Source organism: Indicator indicator, chromosome Z (assembly GCF_027791375.1).
Source record: "Indicator indicator isolate 239-I01 chromosome Z, UM_Iind_1.1, whole genome shotgun sequence".
NCBI lineage: Eukaryota > Metazoa > Chordata > Aves > Piciformes > Indicatoridae > Indicator > Indicator indicator.
Genome location: NC_072053.1, coordinates 33,361,580 through 33,377,615, shown reverse-complemented (window position 1 = coordinate 33,377,615; position 16,036 = coordinate 33,361,580). Strand labels below are relative to the sequence as shown.

At 37.4% G+C, this 16,036-nt stretch overlaps 1 protein-coding gene across 2 annotated transcripts in view; it reads right to left on the bottom strand.

Annotated features, from left to right (window-relative positions):
* HOMER1 (homer scaffold protein 1) overlaps positions 1-16,036 on the bottom strand; it is a 68,712-nt gene that overhangs the window by 18,295 nt on the left and 34,381 nt on the right. Inside the window, exon 7 of one of the 2 annotated variants that reach the window (XM_054397726.1) lies at positions 4,660-4,829. In XM_054397726.1, the coding sequence (XP_054253701.1) occupies positions 4,660-4,829 (170 nt within the window). The remainder of the gene's footprint in view (positions 1-4,659; positions 4,830-16,036) is intronic. The other variant, XM_054397727.1, reaches the window with a different exon arrangement.

Genomic DNA, 16,036 nt, shown 5'->3' with positions numbered 1-16,036 from the left:
TTCTTTCAGGATTACCCCAAAGCTTCATCATGCCATTCATCTCTTTTTATCTCATATTTCTTTTCCTGCAGATAGATGATCTACAAGGACTGCAGCTCTTATTATTACGCACTGGTTTTATTACATTGTGCTGTTTCCAGAGGATGATTTACTTTAGCACTTAGCATGCAAGAAAAAAAATCCATACATTTCATTTTTAACATGATGAAGAGCAAACTTTCAGTTATTTTTCATAACTCATCTCACCCTTCAATCCTTTCATTTTTGTGGTATCAGGATCAGTGTAGTACCAAAGCTATTCCATTTGTCTGAAACAGCCCACTTAAGCGTTCTTCTTTCTGTTAATGAGCTATTCTAAACTCACAAATGCCTTCTGACTTCAAAAAGCTACACAAATTGTGTAGGAGTGCTCCCCAGCCACATTTAAGGGAAATCCTTGTTGTTGAGTTGCTTCTCAGCTGATTAGATGAGAGAAGGCTGAGAGCTCCGAGTTAAGCTCTTGACTGGGCATTTTATCTTCTGAGAATTATTACCTCTGTATTCAAGAGGAAAATATCCATGCACTCATTTACTGAATCAGATTTGCCTAAATTGGAAAAGACATTAAAGATCTTCAGTCCAATCATTAACCTACCACTGACAAGTCCTTGACTGAACCATATCTCTAAGCACTATGTTTACACGATGTCTACATGTCTAAATACCCTGCAGGAATGGGGACTCCACCACTGCCCTGTGCAAGCTGAATGATAACCCTTTCAGTAAAGCAGTTCTTCCTGATACCCAATCTAAACTTCCTTTGGTGAGACCTGAGGCCATTTCCTCTCATTCTACCACTTAATACTAGGGAAAATAGACTGATCCCCACCTCTCTACAACCACTTCTCAGATAGTTGTAGAGAGCAATAAGCCTTAGCCTCCTCTTCTCCAGACTAAACAACCCTAGTTTCCTCAGCCACTACTCGTAAGAGTGGCTCTAGGTGCCTCAACAGATTGGTTGCCCTTCTTTGGACACACTCAAGTATCTCAATGTTCTTCTTCTGGTAAGTGCCCCAAAACTAAATACAGTATTCAAGATGTGGCCTCAGCATTCCTGAGTACAGTGGTAAAATCACTTCCCTACTCCTGCTGGCTACAGTATTCCTAGTCCAGGCCAGGATGCAGTTGACCTTCTTGGCCACCTGGGCACAGTGCTGGTTCATGTTCAGCTAGTTGTCAATCAATGCCCACAGGTGTTGATTCTGAAAATTATAATGTATGACAAAAAATTAAAGTACAGTATTTTAGACTTAAATATAATATATCAGAAGGGAGCATAAAACTTTAATTTATGGAAAACTGCACTCAGCCAGTGAAAATGTGATACACAGAAAAACTATTTCAGTGAAATCTAAAAACAACTACAGAATGAAAAATTCTGGGCTCAAAATAATTTAAAACAACATAAAAGGCAAAGTTTGCAACAAATAAAAAAAGCAAAGGATGAGATATAATGTAAAATCAAATGATATTTATATAAAACATGACGAAGTTCAAACTGTGTAAAAAGGTCCCATGAGAAGTAAACTTGTAAGACAGCATTAGCAATATTTTTAATATAAAGAGGAAACTGTGTACATAAGGCTATTTATATAAAAAAACGCAGAAACTAAAGATGGAAATAATAATGCAAAGTTTACTAATTAATATGCATTACTTCCCCCTACACATGACACTTGACAGAGGATACAAGTCTGCTGTAGCTCACGGACAAATGACTCAGGCACCAAAACTTAAATAGAAACCTAAAGCACATAAGGAGTGAATACCACAATTACATTGTATGTAAGCCATACAATACATTACTAAAATACAGCAGTTAATATTGCAGTACCATTCCTCATTTGGGTGCCTGGTCTACTTTTTTTTTTTTTTTTAACCACCTTTCAAGTGAGTATATCACTGCATTGCATATATCTCTAGATTCGTCTTCTCCAGAGGGCAAGATGCTGTGGCAGCCAACTATTCCATACGATCACAGAATTTTAGGGGCTGGCAGGGACCTTGAAAGATCATCTAGTCTAACCCGCCTGCCAGAGCAGCATCACATATACCAGATCACACAGGAATGCACCCAGGTAGGTTTTGAGTATCTCCAGAGAGTCACAGTGAAAACTGTTTCCTCATGTTTCCATGGAACTTCCTATACCCCAACTTCCACCCACTGCCCCTTGTCCTATCATTGGGCATCACCTGTAAGAGCCTGACTTCATCCTTTGGGCACTCACCCTTTACATATTTGTAAACATTAATGAGGTCACCCCTTAATGTCCTCCTCTCCAAACTAAAGAGACCCAGCTTCCTCAGTCTCTCCTGATGGAGAATAACTTCACTACAACTGAAAGTGCAAACTTATTTCCAAATTTTTCTTTCTCCTTGAAATAAAAATTTTCTATGAGTATATCTAAAAATCCAGTCTATTCAACTTTTTTGTTTCTTTTGGATGGAACCCCATTCTTCTTCTGAACAGACAACACATGCAAGTTGCAGCACAGCAAATTCCACTTAGAAAAGATATCAGGAAAAATAATCTGACAAAGTGCTCAAACATTAGAACAGGCTGTGGGATTTCCCTTTTTTTGAGACCTGATTCACAGCTCTGAGTAACCCAGTGTAACCCTGGATTTGGATCTAACTTCAAAGATGGTCCTGCTTTTAATGGAGAATCAGACCAGCGGAGAACTGAACTGCAAAACTCCAAATTCCTCTCTATGCTAAATTATTCTGTGGTTCAATGAACTAAGGATGGAATTTATTTCATCTGACTGAAAATACATCTAGAAGATTATTCTATGGAGAAAGAGAAGCATTTACAGAAGCAAATTCAACTCAACATCTTGGTTTTCTTAAGACTGGGACATTTTCTCTTTGTGCTTTTGTCTCTCCAAGACTTACAAGAAAAAAGATTACCATCTTAGACTTGATATGTAAGTTCTACATAATATCAGATGAAACATTACAGTTTGAGGAACATTTTTTGGATCAACTGAGGCTATGTGTTTATACTGAGCTTAACAGAAAAGCTGAATAGAAAGGTAACATAACACAATGACTTAACACTGCTTGCTATCACATGTACCATATCCAATAATTATCCAGATCTGCCATTTTAACACAACACCTGTGCAAGAGAGAAACATGTGAAGAGCAGTTTAGTTTGAAATGGGGCACTACTTAAATCTGAAAGATCAGTATTCAGCAAGCAGGTTGGAAGAGCTCTTCTATCACACCATGTAAGTTACAGATTGAAACTGACATTTTTTTAACATGATCTACCTACTTTTGCCTAGAGAGCTTGATTTATTGAGTTAGCCAAGCCTGTATTTTTTAAAAAGTAATTCCAACAGAAAGCAGAATTCTTAATGAACTATCCTGTTGTAAATTACAGGTATGCCCAGAGAGACATATGCACACAGTGTTCCTATATTCTGTGCAAGACATCATCAAGACCCAAAGTCACAGATCAAGAACATTTAATTGAGGCATTTAAACAATGATCAAAAGAGCACGGTGTAGATGATTTTGTGTTGCCTCAGAAATATAACACAATTACAGGAAATTTGCTGTGGAAAGGTTATGAAAAATAATCATGTAGTAATGAATGTAGCTATAAAGATTTGGTTACTACTTCTGTTAATTGTAGTATCATATAAAAACAATGTGGCATTTAAGTGATAAAGCTTAAAATTCCTATATTCATTAACTGTATTTTCCAATAACAGATTTTAAATAATATTTGACTAAGAGTGAGACTAACATCAAGAAAAAAGGATCTTTGCATGTCTTCCCTGGTTGAGTCTCCCCATGGCAAATGCAGCTGCTGTTCTTGTGTATTGCTTTTCTTTCTTAGTAAAGGACTGCATTGTCTCAAGTTTTCAACAAAAGCTGTTAATGCATTTAACTAGGAAGAATGCTACCTCATGCCCATGTTTTAGTAATGAGTTCTTTATTGTATAACCTATCCGGTGGCCACATACACCTGAATATTGGCACTATCATAATTTTAATACAAGGTTGCCATTTAAGTAATTTTATTTACAATGACTATTATAATCTATTCACAGACCTGCAGCACAGGTCAGAACTCCCACTCTTGCAATGGAAAAGCTTAAATGAGATGACAAAGTGAAAAGTCTCCCTCTGTACAAACACACATGACAAGCTTATGCCTGACTGGAAAATTTCTGAAGCAAAGCAGTTTCATCAGACACTGCCAGCAGTTTGTAGTCTTAATGGAAAGCAGTCTGCAAAAAGCACCAGTTTTAATTACACTTCCTGCATTTTGTCCCTTCCAGCTATGGCACACATAGTTCGTGTGGGTTTAAATGCAATGTGTGTTGCTGTGGAGAAGGTTCTGAAATGGATGCAATGGCACCAAATGAAGAGTGAAAGCTGGCAAACATGTTGTAACATTAGGTAACTCTCCCTGCAACAATGCCCTTTCCAGAAAAAAACTGCTACAAAGGAAAGAATTTCCCAATAGAGGACCCCCATGTACTCTAAATTAATCATTAATTTCTGTCTCAAATATTAACTTAAAGCCCCAATAATAAATTTATTTGTTTTACTTGAAAATGAGCAAATACAATCACCAGAACCTGGCTATTTGTCTCAACTTACGCGCTTATGAAGACGTTCTGCTTCCTCCTGATACGCGGCAAGTTGTTGTTTCCATTGTTTTACATTGGCAGTGGACTCCAGCAGGGCTGCTGTGAGCTTAGCATTATTACCCTTGAGTGTGGCCAGTTCTGCCTCCCAGTGCTTGCTGATTGTTGAACTGCACAGAGAGAATGAGAACAGTCAGAGCCCACACACCTCCTCCTTTTTTTATCTTAAAATGTCTTAGAATTATTTTTTCAAGATATCCATGAAAAATCATCTGACAGAATGTTCAAATGAGAATTCAAATGCTCAAATCATCAAAATTAGAAATTCAGAAAATACAGATATATCGTCATTTGAAAACAACCTCTTATCTCCCAGTTCAACAGAGTGTTAGGCTTTTTAAAATAAAATGCTAAGGATGATGGAATACACATCAGCCTCACAAAAGCAACACCATATAATTCTAGAATATGTATATAGTACACTGCAGAAGAAGAGGTCACCAATGTAAGTAAAGAGCACTAATGTCATATTTTGGAACTAACAGCTTAGGTGTCCTAATGCAAGCCTTCTATTGCTGAAATTTCCTTATCAAATACCATATTCAATTTGTACTTGCAAACTTAATGGTCTTGAATTTCAACACCATAATACTACTAACATGTCCTTCCTCAGTAATATCAGCAGAGATAGATTGAGTAGCACAGAGATATTATTGCTTTACTGCAAAGAGGAAGCTGATGGTGGGGTTTCCTGAAGTATCCTACAGAGGAACAGTCCTTGACTACAGTTTAGTTAATTTCTGAGCATACACAAGGCCTTAATTTTCACAAGTAATTAGTTTGCCATCATCCACAGACCCCATCTTTGCACTCAGTATTCAAGGGAAAAACAACACAGATACATCAGGTGAATGTATTCTTATGCAAATAACTCACTAATGTTTACTTGTATAATGATAACAGCATATGAGATACTCACCTATATGCAAAATGCACAGAGCAAATAACACATTTTGTCTACCTGGCTTACTATTGAAGGAATCATTGAAAACCAAAGATGTGTAACTCTGGCCAAATTCTTCTTACATAGGTTTGTGATGAATTATGTGGAATTATTATAATCTAATTATTTATTGCATTTAAATATTATTAATTTAATTATAACATCACTATTTTGCATATATGTTTAGAGTTTTATTTTAATTTTGTATACATGCACAATGAAACATTCTGCCACCATTTTGTCCACTGAGTTTCTTTCTTCCATTTCATACATATGCACAACGAACCCCATAAAAGCACATTTTGACACCATGATGATTCCTATAAATGCTTTGAGCATTAAAAATCAACCAACCAGTAAGGAACACGCATTACTAATTCAGATCACATCTGCAGTTTCATTAAAACATAATGTCTGATTCTTCCACGCTCCAGCATTTCCTTCCAAATACATTGCTTATTCCCCTTTAACAAGAGCACAAGTTTCTTCAGAAGAGAACTACAAGTTCTTCCAGATTGCTCTAGCACTTCATGATCTATTCCATTAATTAGAAGTTCTACCACTGGAAATTTGAAATTACTTAATTAAAATGATGACAATCCTACTTCATCAAGGAATAGGTTCACATATAGAAGAAGACGAGAACCAACTTCTGTAACAATGTCTATTTTCCTGGTTTTCTAATCAGATTTGCTTTTTGTTTACAGTAGCACAGCGGATCAATAAATACTGTAGAAAGAAATGGCTTTAAAAAAATCAAGTTCACTATCACATTCATAACTCCTCCTTGATGGTCTGATCTGGCAATCAAATATTCCTTCCAACCATACCATGCAAGTGAGCAGTTCTATTTAGTAGTCACGCTATGGCAAGACAAGTATCAAACTGTGTGCGTATGACACCTGCACATCTTTGCAAGATGTGACTTTCTACTCATCTTTCTCCACAGAAGAAATATACACACAAGATCTTATACTGATGTAATGCAACAGATTAAAGGCTTTGTATCCAGGACACGTACAGGACAAGAACTCTTTGATCATTTAATATCCTAATTTAATATTCAAATACATGGACCTTTTTCAGTGCAATCACGTGAATGCCCACAATGATACAAGGTAAACTTTAAGCCATGAAGATTCCAGAAGACAAACTCTCAGGTAGCTCTGAATGAAAATGCAATGGTGATTTGTGGCACGTTTCACCTTTACCTTTGCCCAGGGCCCTTACTGCCCTATCAAGAAAAGAGTCAGGAGCTTTTCAGTTAATTGCTTGCATACTAGAATGTCAGCATTAAATATGAACCATGTATTTTCTATGAAAGCCATGGCTACCCTGATTCAAAAACTTTCTTTAGAGATGCTTTTTTTAAAATTGGTTTTCAACAGGAATGCACCAGGATTATTTCCCAATTGTACTTTTTAGCTCTAAGAGATCTACACAGGGGGCATGAAACATGTCTATTGTAACGCAGATGTTATTTTTTGGTAGCATGTACTGCTTTTTTCTACAAATAATTTCTACTGTATCTTCTACAAATAGTGCTATGGCTCCACAGAATGAAAATATATTACTTAAATTAGTCTAGTTATGTATCTGAATACACAGAACAACTTTCCAGCTATTTTGACTTACCCGGTTTCTTTTTCCAAAACTCCACATTCTCTGACACAAACACAATCATGTGACGGATATCATGCATACAAAGCACAGAACCAAAGATGTGAATTTTTTGTTTCATAAAATTACTATGTGACTAAGATAACCCAAAACCATTCCTGGCAGAGCTAACTTGCTTTTCTCAAATACTATCTTGACAAACTAAGAAAAAAACAACAAAAAATTCAAAACCATAATTAGAACTTTGCTTTGTGGACTATTCCAGTTAAAACTGGATTTATTTGGATTTAGATTAATTGTATTAAGACTAGATAAAAGCAGACACATGGCAGGCTGTTCTTAAACTACACTGAGAGTACTGGCATTGATTCCTCTATCTGTAGAGCTGTATTGGTTCAAGTTTATCAGCATTTCCAGAGGAAATGCTGAGAAATATATGGTTCAGACACAATGAGAATTCTCCCTCATAAGAGAAAGTGCTGAGGCTAACATTCATGAAAGAGAACACACAGATCTAGAATATGATAGACGTGAGAGGAAATTTCAAAGGGCTCCCTACAACTGCTAGAGCCCATGGTCAGAATTCTAATGGTGGAGCAACTACACTACAGTACCTCAGGACTGGTACTGGAGGGCTGCACACACTCTTTCTCTCTAAGACCTTTTATTTATATCCTGTCTGAAGGGTTTTCCTAAAAGGAATTGATTTTGCCTCAACACATGAGACTGTGTCATAAGAAATACACGCACAGTTCTGTCAAGTTGTCTTAACAGTTGTAAATGTCTAAGCCAAAGCCAAACCTTCTGCTCTAAGAAGCACATGAAATACAAACACTTAGTGATCAAAAGGGATGCAAACTGCAATAAGACTTCTACCAGAATACCTTTCAGTTTTGCACTGCAGTGCAAAGAACAAAGCTGTATGTACTACAAACTACATTTTTAGTCCTGCAGTGACAGAAATCAACCCGCCTGTCAGAATTAACATTGCTCATTGCTTGGCATGCTCAAAATTTCAAGATGGTCCTTCAAAACAGAGACATGATTAACACTCCTGGTTGTTGCCTGATTCTCAGTGTGAAAAAAGCTCAACTGAACTTTTTACAATATTGTATCCGAGATCAAAGCATAGTTTTTTCTCTTGTGAAACTTCTGAATATCTGAAAATACGAAAATGAGGTGGTTTGCATACATGACTACATTAATGCTGAATAGAAGAGGAAGAATGGGCCTCTTATGGAGGACAGGAAAATATGACGTCTATTGGCTCAGATGATCATGCTATAGAAAACGGTTTCCTAGCAGAGCCTTACATCTGATTGCACAGAAAATTATCTTTACAATGACAACTATTTATGGGATTGTAAGCCCTTGCTAGCCAGCAAAAGGTCAAAAGCCTCCTGAGTCTCCAGTTCATGGTACCAGACACAGTATCAGGTATGTGCATAACATCAAACATTCACAGTCAGAATACCACATGGTGCTCTATCATCAAGACAAAGAATTCAGTCAGGTATTTAACATCTCTGACATCCAATAACTCCATCATTACCACAAAACACTCCTAGAGCAACTGCTGGCTAGTATCATATGGCATAACTGTGATACTCCCTGAATATTAAAATAGGAATCAATGATCTTCTGCGCTTTTTGGCATTCTGACCAATTAACACCATTCCAATCGCATTTCTCCTTGGAGATTAGTTACAACTCCAGTAAGTCACTGAGGAATAGCCTTGCTATCTGTCCATCTGTGACCTGAATAGAGTGCCAGAGGCTATAAACGCATGATTATCTTTCTCTGCAAAGTAGGTCACTTAAGGAAAATTAATCCGAAAAGCTCCAGTCACCACATTTAGCCAGTTGGAGGAGGCTTGCAAAGGCAGGGGGGCAGGGAGCACACATTAATAAGTTGCATTCAGAATGAAGATATTTTGAGAGACGTCTTCATGAAACAAAGGAACAAAAGCAGTTGAAATCAAGAGATATTTTCTTCTTTTTTGAATCAGTACTACTTATTCACTGTTGAATTCTGTGTAGTAGTAACACTACAGAACACAGATTAAGCTTTCTCTGAGATTTACAGAGACAAAATGCGTACAGAACTCTGCTTCACTAATATTTTGTGGGTTTTAATACTGGATTCATTGCACAAAATCTGACTTCTAACTATAGTTAAGGTTTCAAAGGACTACAATTACTCAAGAGCAGATAAATACTTTTCTTCATGTGTCACTGTGATCTGCACTGCAGGTGTGCAGTGAACAGTGCTGTCCTGGGATTGCAGAAATGAGAAGGAGTTCCACTGAATAGAGAATGGAGTATTTTCACTACAAAATCTGCCATCTGGTATAGTAACTAAATCCATAAGACATGACAAATATGAACAGAGCAGAGTCCCTGTAGATGCTGCCTAGACTATAAATAATGACATGTGCTGGAAGCAGCCCAAGTGCCTGGTGGAGTCAGCATTACCAATCAGTGGGAGAGGTATATCAACCAGCTGGTAACAATGCATTATCTGTGCTGGCAGCATGGGGTGATGCTTTCTGACAGCATTGCTGGTGAGCCTTAGAGAGCAGCTCTTCATGCTTCAGGAAGCAAAAGGGGGTTGTGGATGATCTGGTCCTGTTACAGTAGTATCTGAGAGCAAAAGTGAATTCAAGTACTGTAGCTTCTTCTGTTTGGGTTTATCCAAAATCACCTGGTGCATCTGCAAAGGAATCCTACACAAGGTCCTTATGAAATTGTACATAATTAAATAAGCTTCAGATAATGCCAAGGTCTCTGCAGCAGGCTATGCTTGCTATTACCTACATTTGAATGATGTGACTGGCGTTAGAAGACGGAGACACATACTGTCCTGGCACAGGTAATGACAGCCGCATCCCTCAAGGTATTCCTCAAAGCATGCAAGAATCCTCTTCTCACTGAGGCTGACAATGAGAGTTAAGCTCCTCATTTCATGTCCTGATTTAGAAATTTTAAACAAGTATTTTGAGAATTTCACCCATTTCCAGAGATTTCAAAAGGTACCTTCTGGGGCCGTATGCTGAATAAATAAAATTGCTTCAAGTTAGAAAGGATTTAAACATGACAGTTTTAGAAGGACCATATAGCATTTGTAATGGTACGGAAATCTTTTCTTCTCTCTTGAACATTTAAAACAGAACTGGAAACAGAAAGTGGTTTTGTCATTTAATTATACCTAATTAGAAGTCTTAGAATGAATAGGAAGCTGCAGAAAGAGCACTGGTGCAGAGAAGCACCTACCCCATCATTCCAGTAAAGAGGCAAGGAAGAAAAATGTTGAGTTGTTCTACCATTTTAATTTTGTACAAAGCTGGCCCAGTACATTTAACCACTCAAAAGACTTCAAACTTACTTATGTGCATGAAGGACACGGTCACCTACAGCATAGTCAAATAATTAAAGCAAAAGAGGCAATGCTACGGTAAGAATGACAGCTTTTGTAAAAAGAAAACTGAAGAATCAAAACAAAATAAACTGGAATTGATTAAAAAAGGGTAAATCCATCCGAAGTTATAATCAAGCTCATTACCAGGAAATTACTTGGAGTTAAATATTTTGAGTGAGGCCAATGAAAAACTAATTAATATTCAAAAAGATCCTTATCCTTAATTAGAGTATTCAAAAGAATTTTTTAGTAAAGGAGGATAGCTCCCCTGGGGAAAGAAGTAGGAACATTAATAGAGCATGGAAGATCTGCTCTTCCCTTTGGGGTAAGGAATATCTACATGATCTCAATGGAGCTACATCAGCACAAACCCAGGGAAACATAGTTGTGAATTAGTTCTTTGAATTGGTCAAATGAAAATTTGACCACAGCAAAGTAGAAGGAGGAGGCCCTTGAAGCACACCATACTCCAAGTGAGGCGACAGATAGCAAAGCCATAGCTTCTACTGAGAAGTGAAAACGGCAGGTGAATAACTGAAATCAGCAGGTGCGAGTATGACATTTCTGAGAGTCTGTCTTCTCTACAAATGTAGACGTTTTATCCCACTCCAGAACATGCTGTTTTGTTTTGTTTCACACACACCTTTGCTCAACCAGAATTCTTGAAATCCAAATTTCTATGCTGGTGTAGAAGTTTTTTCTGCAAATTTGGGCAGAGGGTGCTTATGGAGCTATTACAGATTTCTCTTTAAAGGTGTTTCATTCATGATCTTTCACTTTCACTTAGCTTTTCAGTTTCTGATCATTCTTTTGGATTCTGAATGGTTCAGAGCACCCATGCAACCCATGGACAGAAGAAGAGTTGCCATTCAATATGGAAGCTTATGACTGAGGAATAGACTAGATACTAAATTTATTTAAGGTAGGAAAATATCCTCTATAGTACTCCAGCACAGTATTCTTGAAGAAGACAACAAAGCCAGAGAAAAAAAAATGCCCAAGTATGGTCATAGTCATTGCTTATTGAAACACTAAGAGTCAAAAGCAATGGAAGAGATCCTGAAAGGCACTCCATGAGATGTAGAACATAGGACATAACAAAATTAATTCTTCAGCTATGATCCTTACCAAATGGGGACTTAGATCCCTATCCTGACCCAAGTTAAAGTGGCACAAAGAGAAGAATCACTATTCTCTACAAGAAACAATTAAGTTTCCAGGCTTCTTGTATTGTCTACTAGTGTACACTGGATGTATTTACATAGGTGACACTTAAACTTTGTTTCTCGTTAAACTTCTTAGGAATGTTCCTAGGAACATTTTTATTCGGTTTTTGCACACTGTATAACAACACAAAAGACTTGTATTTAACCTGAATCATCACAGTAGCGCTCAGAAAATCTGATTTCTCTGATGAGGCTCAGCTTTTATTTTAAATTTATTATTTTAATCACACAACTAATACGGTTGGAAAAGACCTCAAGGATCATCAAAGTCCAACCTGTCACCCAAGACCTCATGACTATCTAAACCATGTCACCAAGTGCCACGTCCAATCCCCTCTTGAACACCTCCAGGGATGGTGACTCTACCACCTCCCTGGGCAGCACATTGCAACACCTAACAACTTGCTCTGTGAAGAACTTTCTCATCACCTCAAGCCTAAACTTTTAATTTTAAATGACACTAGGTTATCTCTTCATGCAGGCCATAAAGCATAAGCCAAAAGCAGTATTGTCTTACGACTTTTAGCCCTTTGCAAGAGCAAACATAGATAATTAATTTCTAGCTTTTCATTTTTACACTAAATACTAAAACCCTGGAGACCTAACATTTATCACATACTCTGAAAAAGCAAAAAATATTTGCCCTTGCTCTGTTACTGAAATTACTTAATAGTATCAATGCATGTATTCTATTCATGTGCCTGTAATGTATCTCATATTTTGCACAACTGATACTAAGGTTTTTTAGTGCATTTAAACACTAGCCATAATCCCTTGCTGTTGCTATGGTGCTAAATACTTTAAATAGCCCAACAAAACTACATTTTCCAAAGCAACTTACATCCCATTTTCTAAAACGACTAGTTTTTGGCCACAAAGAAAGTAAAATGAGTAAAATGGCATTTACTCATTTTATGAAACCAACTAGATTATGTGGTTATTGGCAAGTCAGACACCAGGACACGGTGACACTGACACTAAAATCATCTGAGTTATGACCACTTTAATTACAGAACTCATTTGTACATACAAGAATCTAAAGCAGTTTAATAGTAAATTCAAACTTTGAATTAGCACTTTTGCTGAGGTCCCTGGCTAGACAAAACCCTATGTTTCTTTCAAAAGTTCTACCTATAACAACCACTTCTGAACCAATACACACTCAGTCAGCAATGTAACAGAAGAGAATATTCAGCTGCTCTACCCTTCTCTCACCTGCACCATTCTAAGTCTTTCACTGAACTGTGCTCTCAATTACAGATTGGTGAGTTTGAGAAGCCTCCTTAACTTCTCCACAAAAATGCAGTGGTAGTGAAGCAAGGAACAACTCTCCCCAGTGACCACATCTGTGCCACTAATTAAAACAAAAAGCCCAAATGCCCAAAGCTTCTGAAGGTCACAGATAATAGGCAGCTCACACTCTGCAAAGCATGGTGGCCCATGCCAGCTATCCCAAGGATAGTTTGCACAGAGTCAGGTTTAGTACCTTTCTACTTTTACAGTCTTCTGATGCTTTTTGCGATCTGTGACCCTCCCATGCCCATTTGAAATACTTATGGGCATGCAATGCACATCTGTGCTTTTGTGCAAGAACACCACCACTCTGGTGTGTGGCAATGCAGCTCTTGTGACTGCAGATACATGGAACTGGAAAAGGACTACATACAAAGCAGTAACTGTGTCTCACAGCCACTGCACATGGGCACAGAAGAGATCCAGAATCAATGCCTATACACATGGAAATGATTCAGCCCACAGCCCTCAGTGCCCAGGCCCATTTTATTTAGCAGTATAGATGTGGTCCATGAGGCCATTGCACCTACAGCTTGATTACATGGTGCTTAGCAGAGATTCTCAGATTTGCAACAACAGAGTGAAGACAGCAACAGCTATGCTCTAAGTAATTGCAACCATGTCTAGAGCAGTGTGGTGGCTAAAGGGACCTCTCCCAATCCTGTATATCTGGCATTCACCATATGCAAGGGGTGGAGATCCGAGCACAAGCTTCTGCCTGCATTTCTAGGTACTATTACAGCTTTAACTGGAATGTGTTGTGCCTCTTCTGAAGATAGTAGTTGTTACTGGAGTGGCTGAATGTCAAAGATTTGTAAGTACCTATTTTAGATCTTAGTCTAAGCTTCTGTTAGCGATACCACAGGACAGCTCAGCATTAACGATGATTCCTGTCTTACCTTCACAGCAAATGCAGAACACAGCAGAATAATCATTACAGCTGCAGGGCCTCTCAATTCAACTGCCAGTGATAGTAAGACATTTAGCAGAATGACCTCCAGAAATACTTTTGATTAGGCAGTTGCATAAAGATTCTGAACTTGGCCACCACCCAGCTAGTGCATTAGTGCATCTTACAGTATCAAGTAAGCACTAGTGCTGCAATTAATTTTTGCATTACAATTGCCAGTTTGCTTATCCTAGTAAATAAAATTATATGCATTAATCACACAGCATAGGAGATGAAATGTCAGTTTACATCCTGACAATAAAATAATTTTATTCCATTAAGGGAACAGAAGCTATGTGAAAGCATGGCATATTTAATGAAATTTGTCTCCTGTGATAGCCATACATAGATAGCCATTATTTAAGAGTCAATAGCCTAAATATAAAGCCTATACATCACCCACCTATGGAGCTGTCAGAAGTACTCTGAAGGATAAGTAGCAAGCTGTATGAACTACACGATTGCACTAAAACATCTACTGACTGTATAGGGTTAAAAAAAAAAATTGAGAGTGAATTGTAATACTGTTAACTACTGCAACTCGTGGTTCTTCTATTCCAGTTTTTTAAGTGAATGGAAGTAATAAATTTGTCTTGATTAAACCAAATCTGAAACCAAGTAAAGAGTAAATTTCTCACACTATATTTATGCTAGAGTCAAATTTACTTAAAAAATATTAAATAGATAAAAAAATTTAATACATCGGAAGTCTCTGATATTAGCACTTTTTCTATGAGCTACAGCTTAAAATTCCTTAATGTAGGTTTCTCTCTGTACCCTTCTATATCCCAGTTTTACCGGAAAAAAAAAAAAAAACACAACAAATATGGTACTTTCCTTAATTTACTTGTATTTGCTAGCTCTTATTTTCTCAGTCTGGACTAACTCATCTTGTACAGCTTCTCTTCAGAATCATACATAGGTTAGATGACATGGCTCAAAAACTCAGCTGGAAATAAAATATTTACAGACCACTTCCCAGTTCAACACTTAATTGACACAACAATGAAACTGTTGAAACAATTCAACAGAAACTTCTCTGAAACAGAAGAATACAAAGGTTGGCTCCCCACTCGTCTCCTTCCCCATCTTATCACAACCAGTAGGGATGCCAAGAGGATGAAACTGCATGTGAGTTTTGCTAGGTGTGAACCCACAGGTAACAGGAACAGAGGCTGAGCTCCCAACCTTTCATGAGGCTAAGCCTATATGCCACTGCACTGTTTCAGTGCAGTGCCCTAATAAGGCATTTAAGAGTAGGAAAAGAGTAAAACAAACAGCATGATGTGAAAATGTTAAAACAAAAAATCACCTTTCCTGAGCTTCCCACTGTGCTCAAAGTCCAGCACAAATGATCCCTAAGTGCCAAAGAAAAACTGAGAAAGAATACTACATGTCTGGATAGTGCAGAAAGAAGATGCTACATAACTGGTTTTGTCATGTAATTACATTAGCTTTATATTTCAGAGTATTTCCTAAAATGAACAGTAAGTTGCAGTCAAACACAGTGATCAATTAGATCCACTTCAAGCATGTAGGAAGTAATTTCAGATATCCTCTTAAAATTCAGGCCAACTTAATTTAAATACATTGCCCACATGAAAAAGCATTTGGCTTCAGACAACAAACCTGTACCTTATTTCTATACCTACATTCACTATAGTGAAGAGAAAAAAAGCTTATTTTTCTTTCTTTGACAAACTAGAGAGTTGGATAACTTACTATGAGTCAGTCATTTCACTTTTGTTTTGGGTGTTTTGTCTGAGTTGTGTTGATTAAACAAAATTACATTTTAAGTCTCCCAGAAGAATGGTTTCCCCCTATTCTTACTATAATTTGGAAACCAAACTCTTTGCGTTTCATGGCAGGAAGACAGAACAT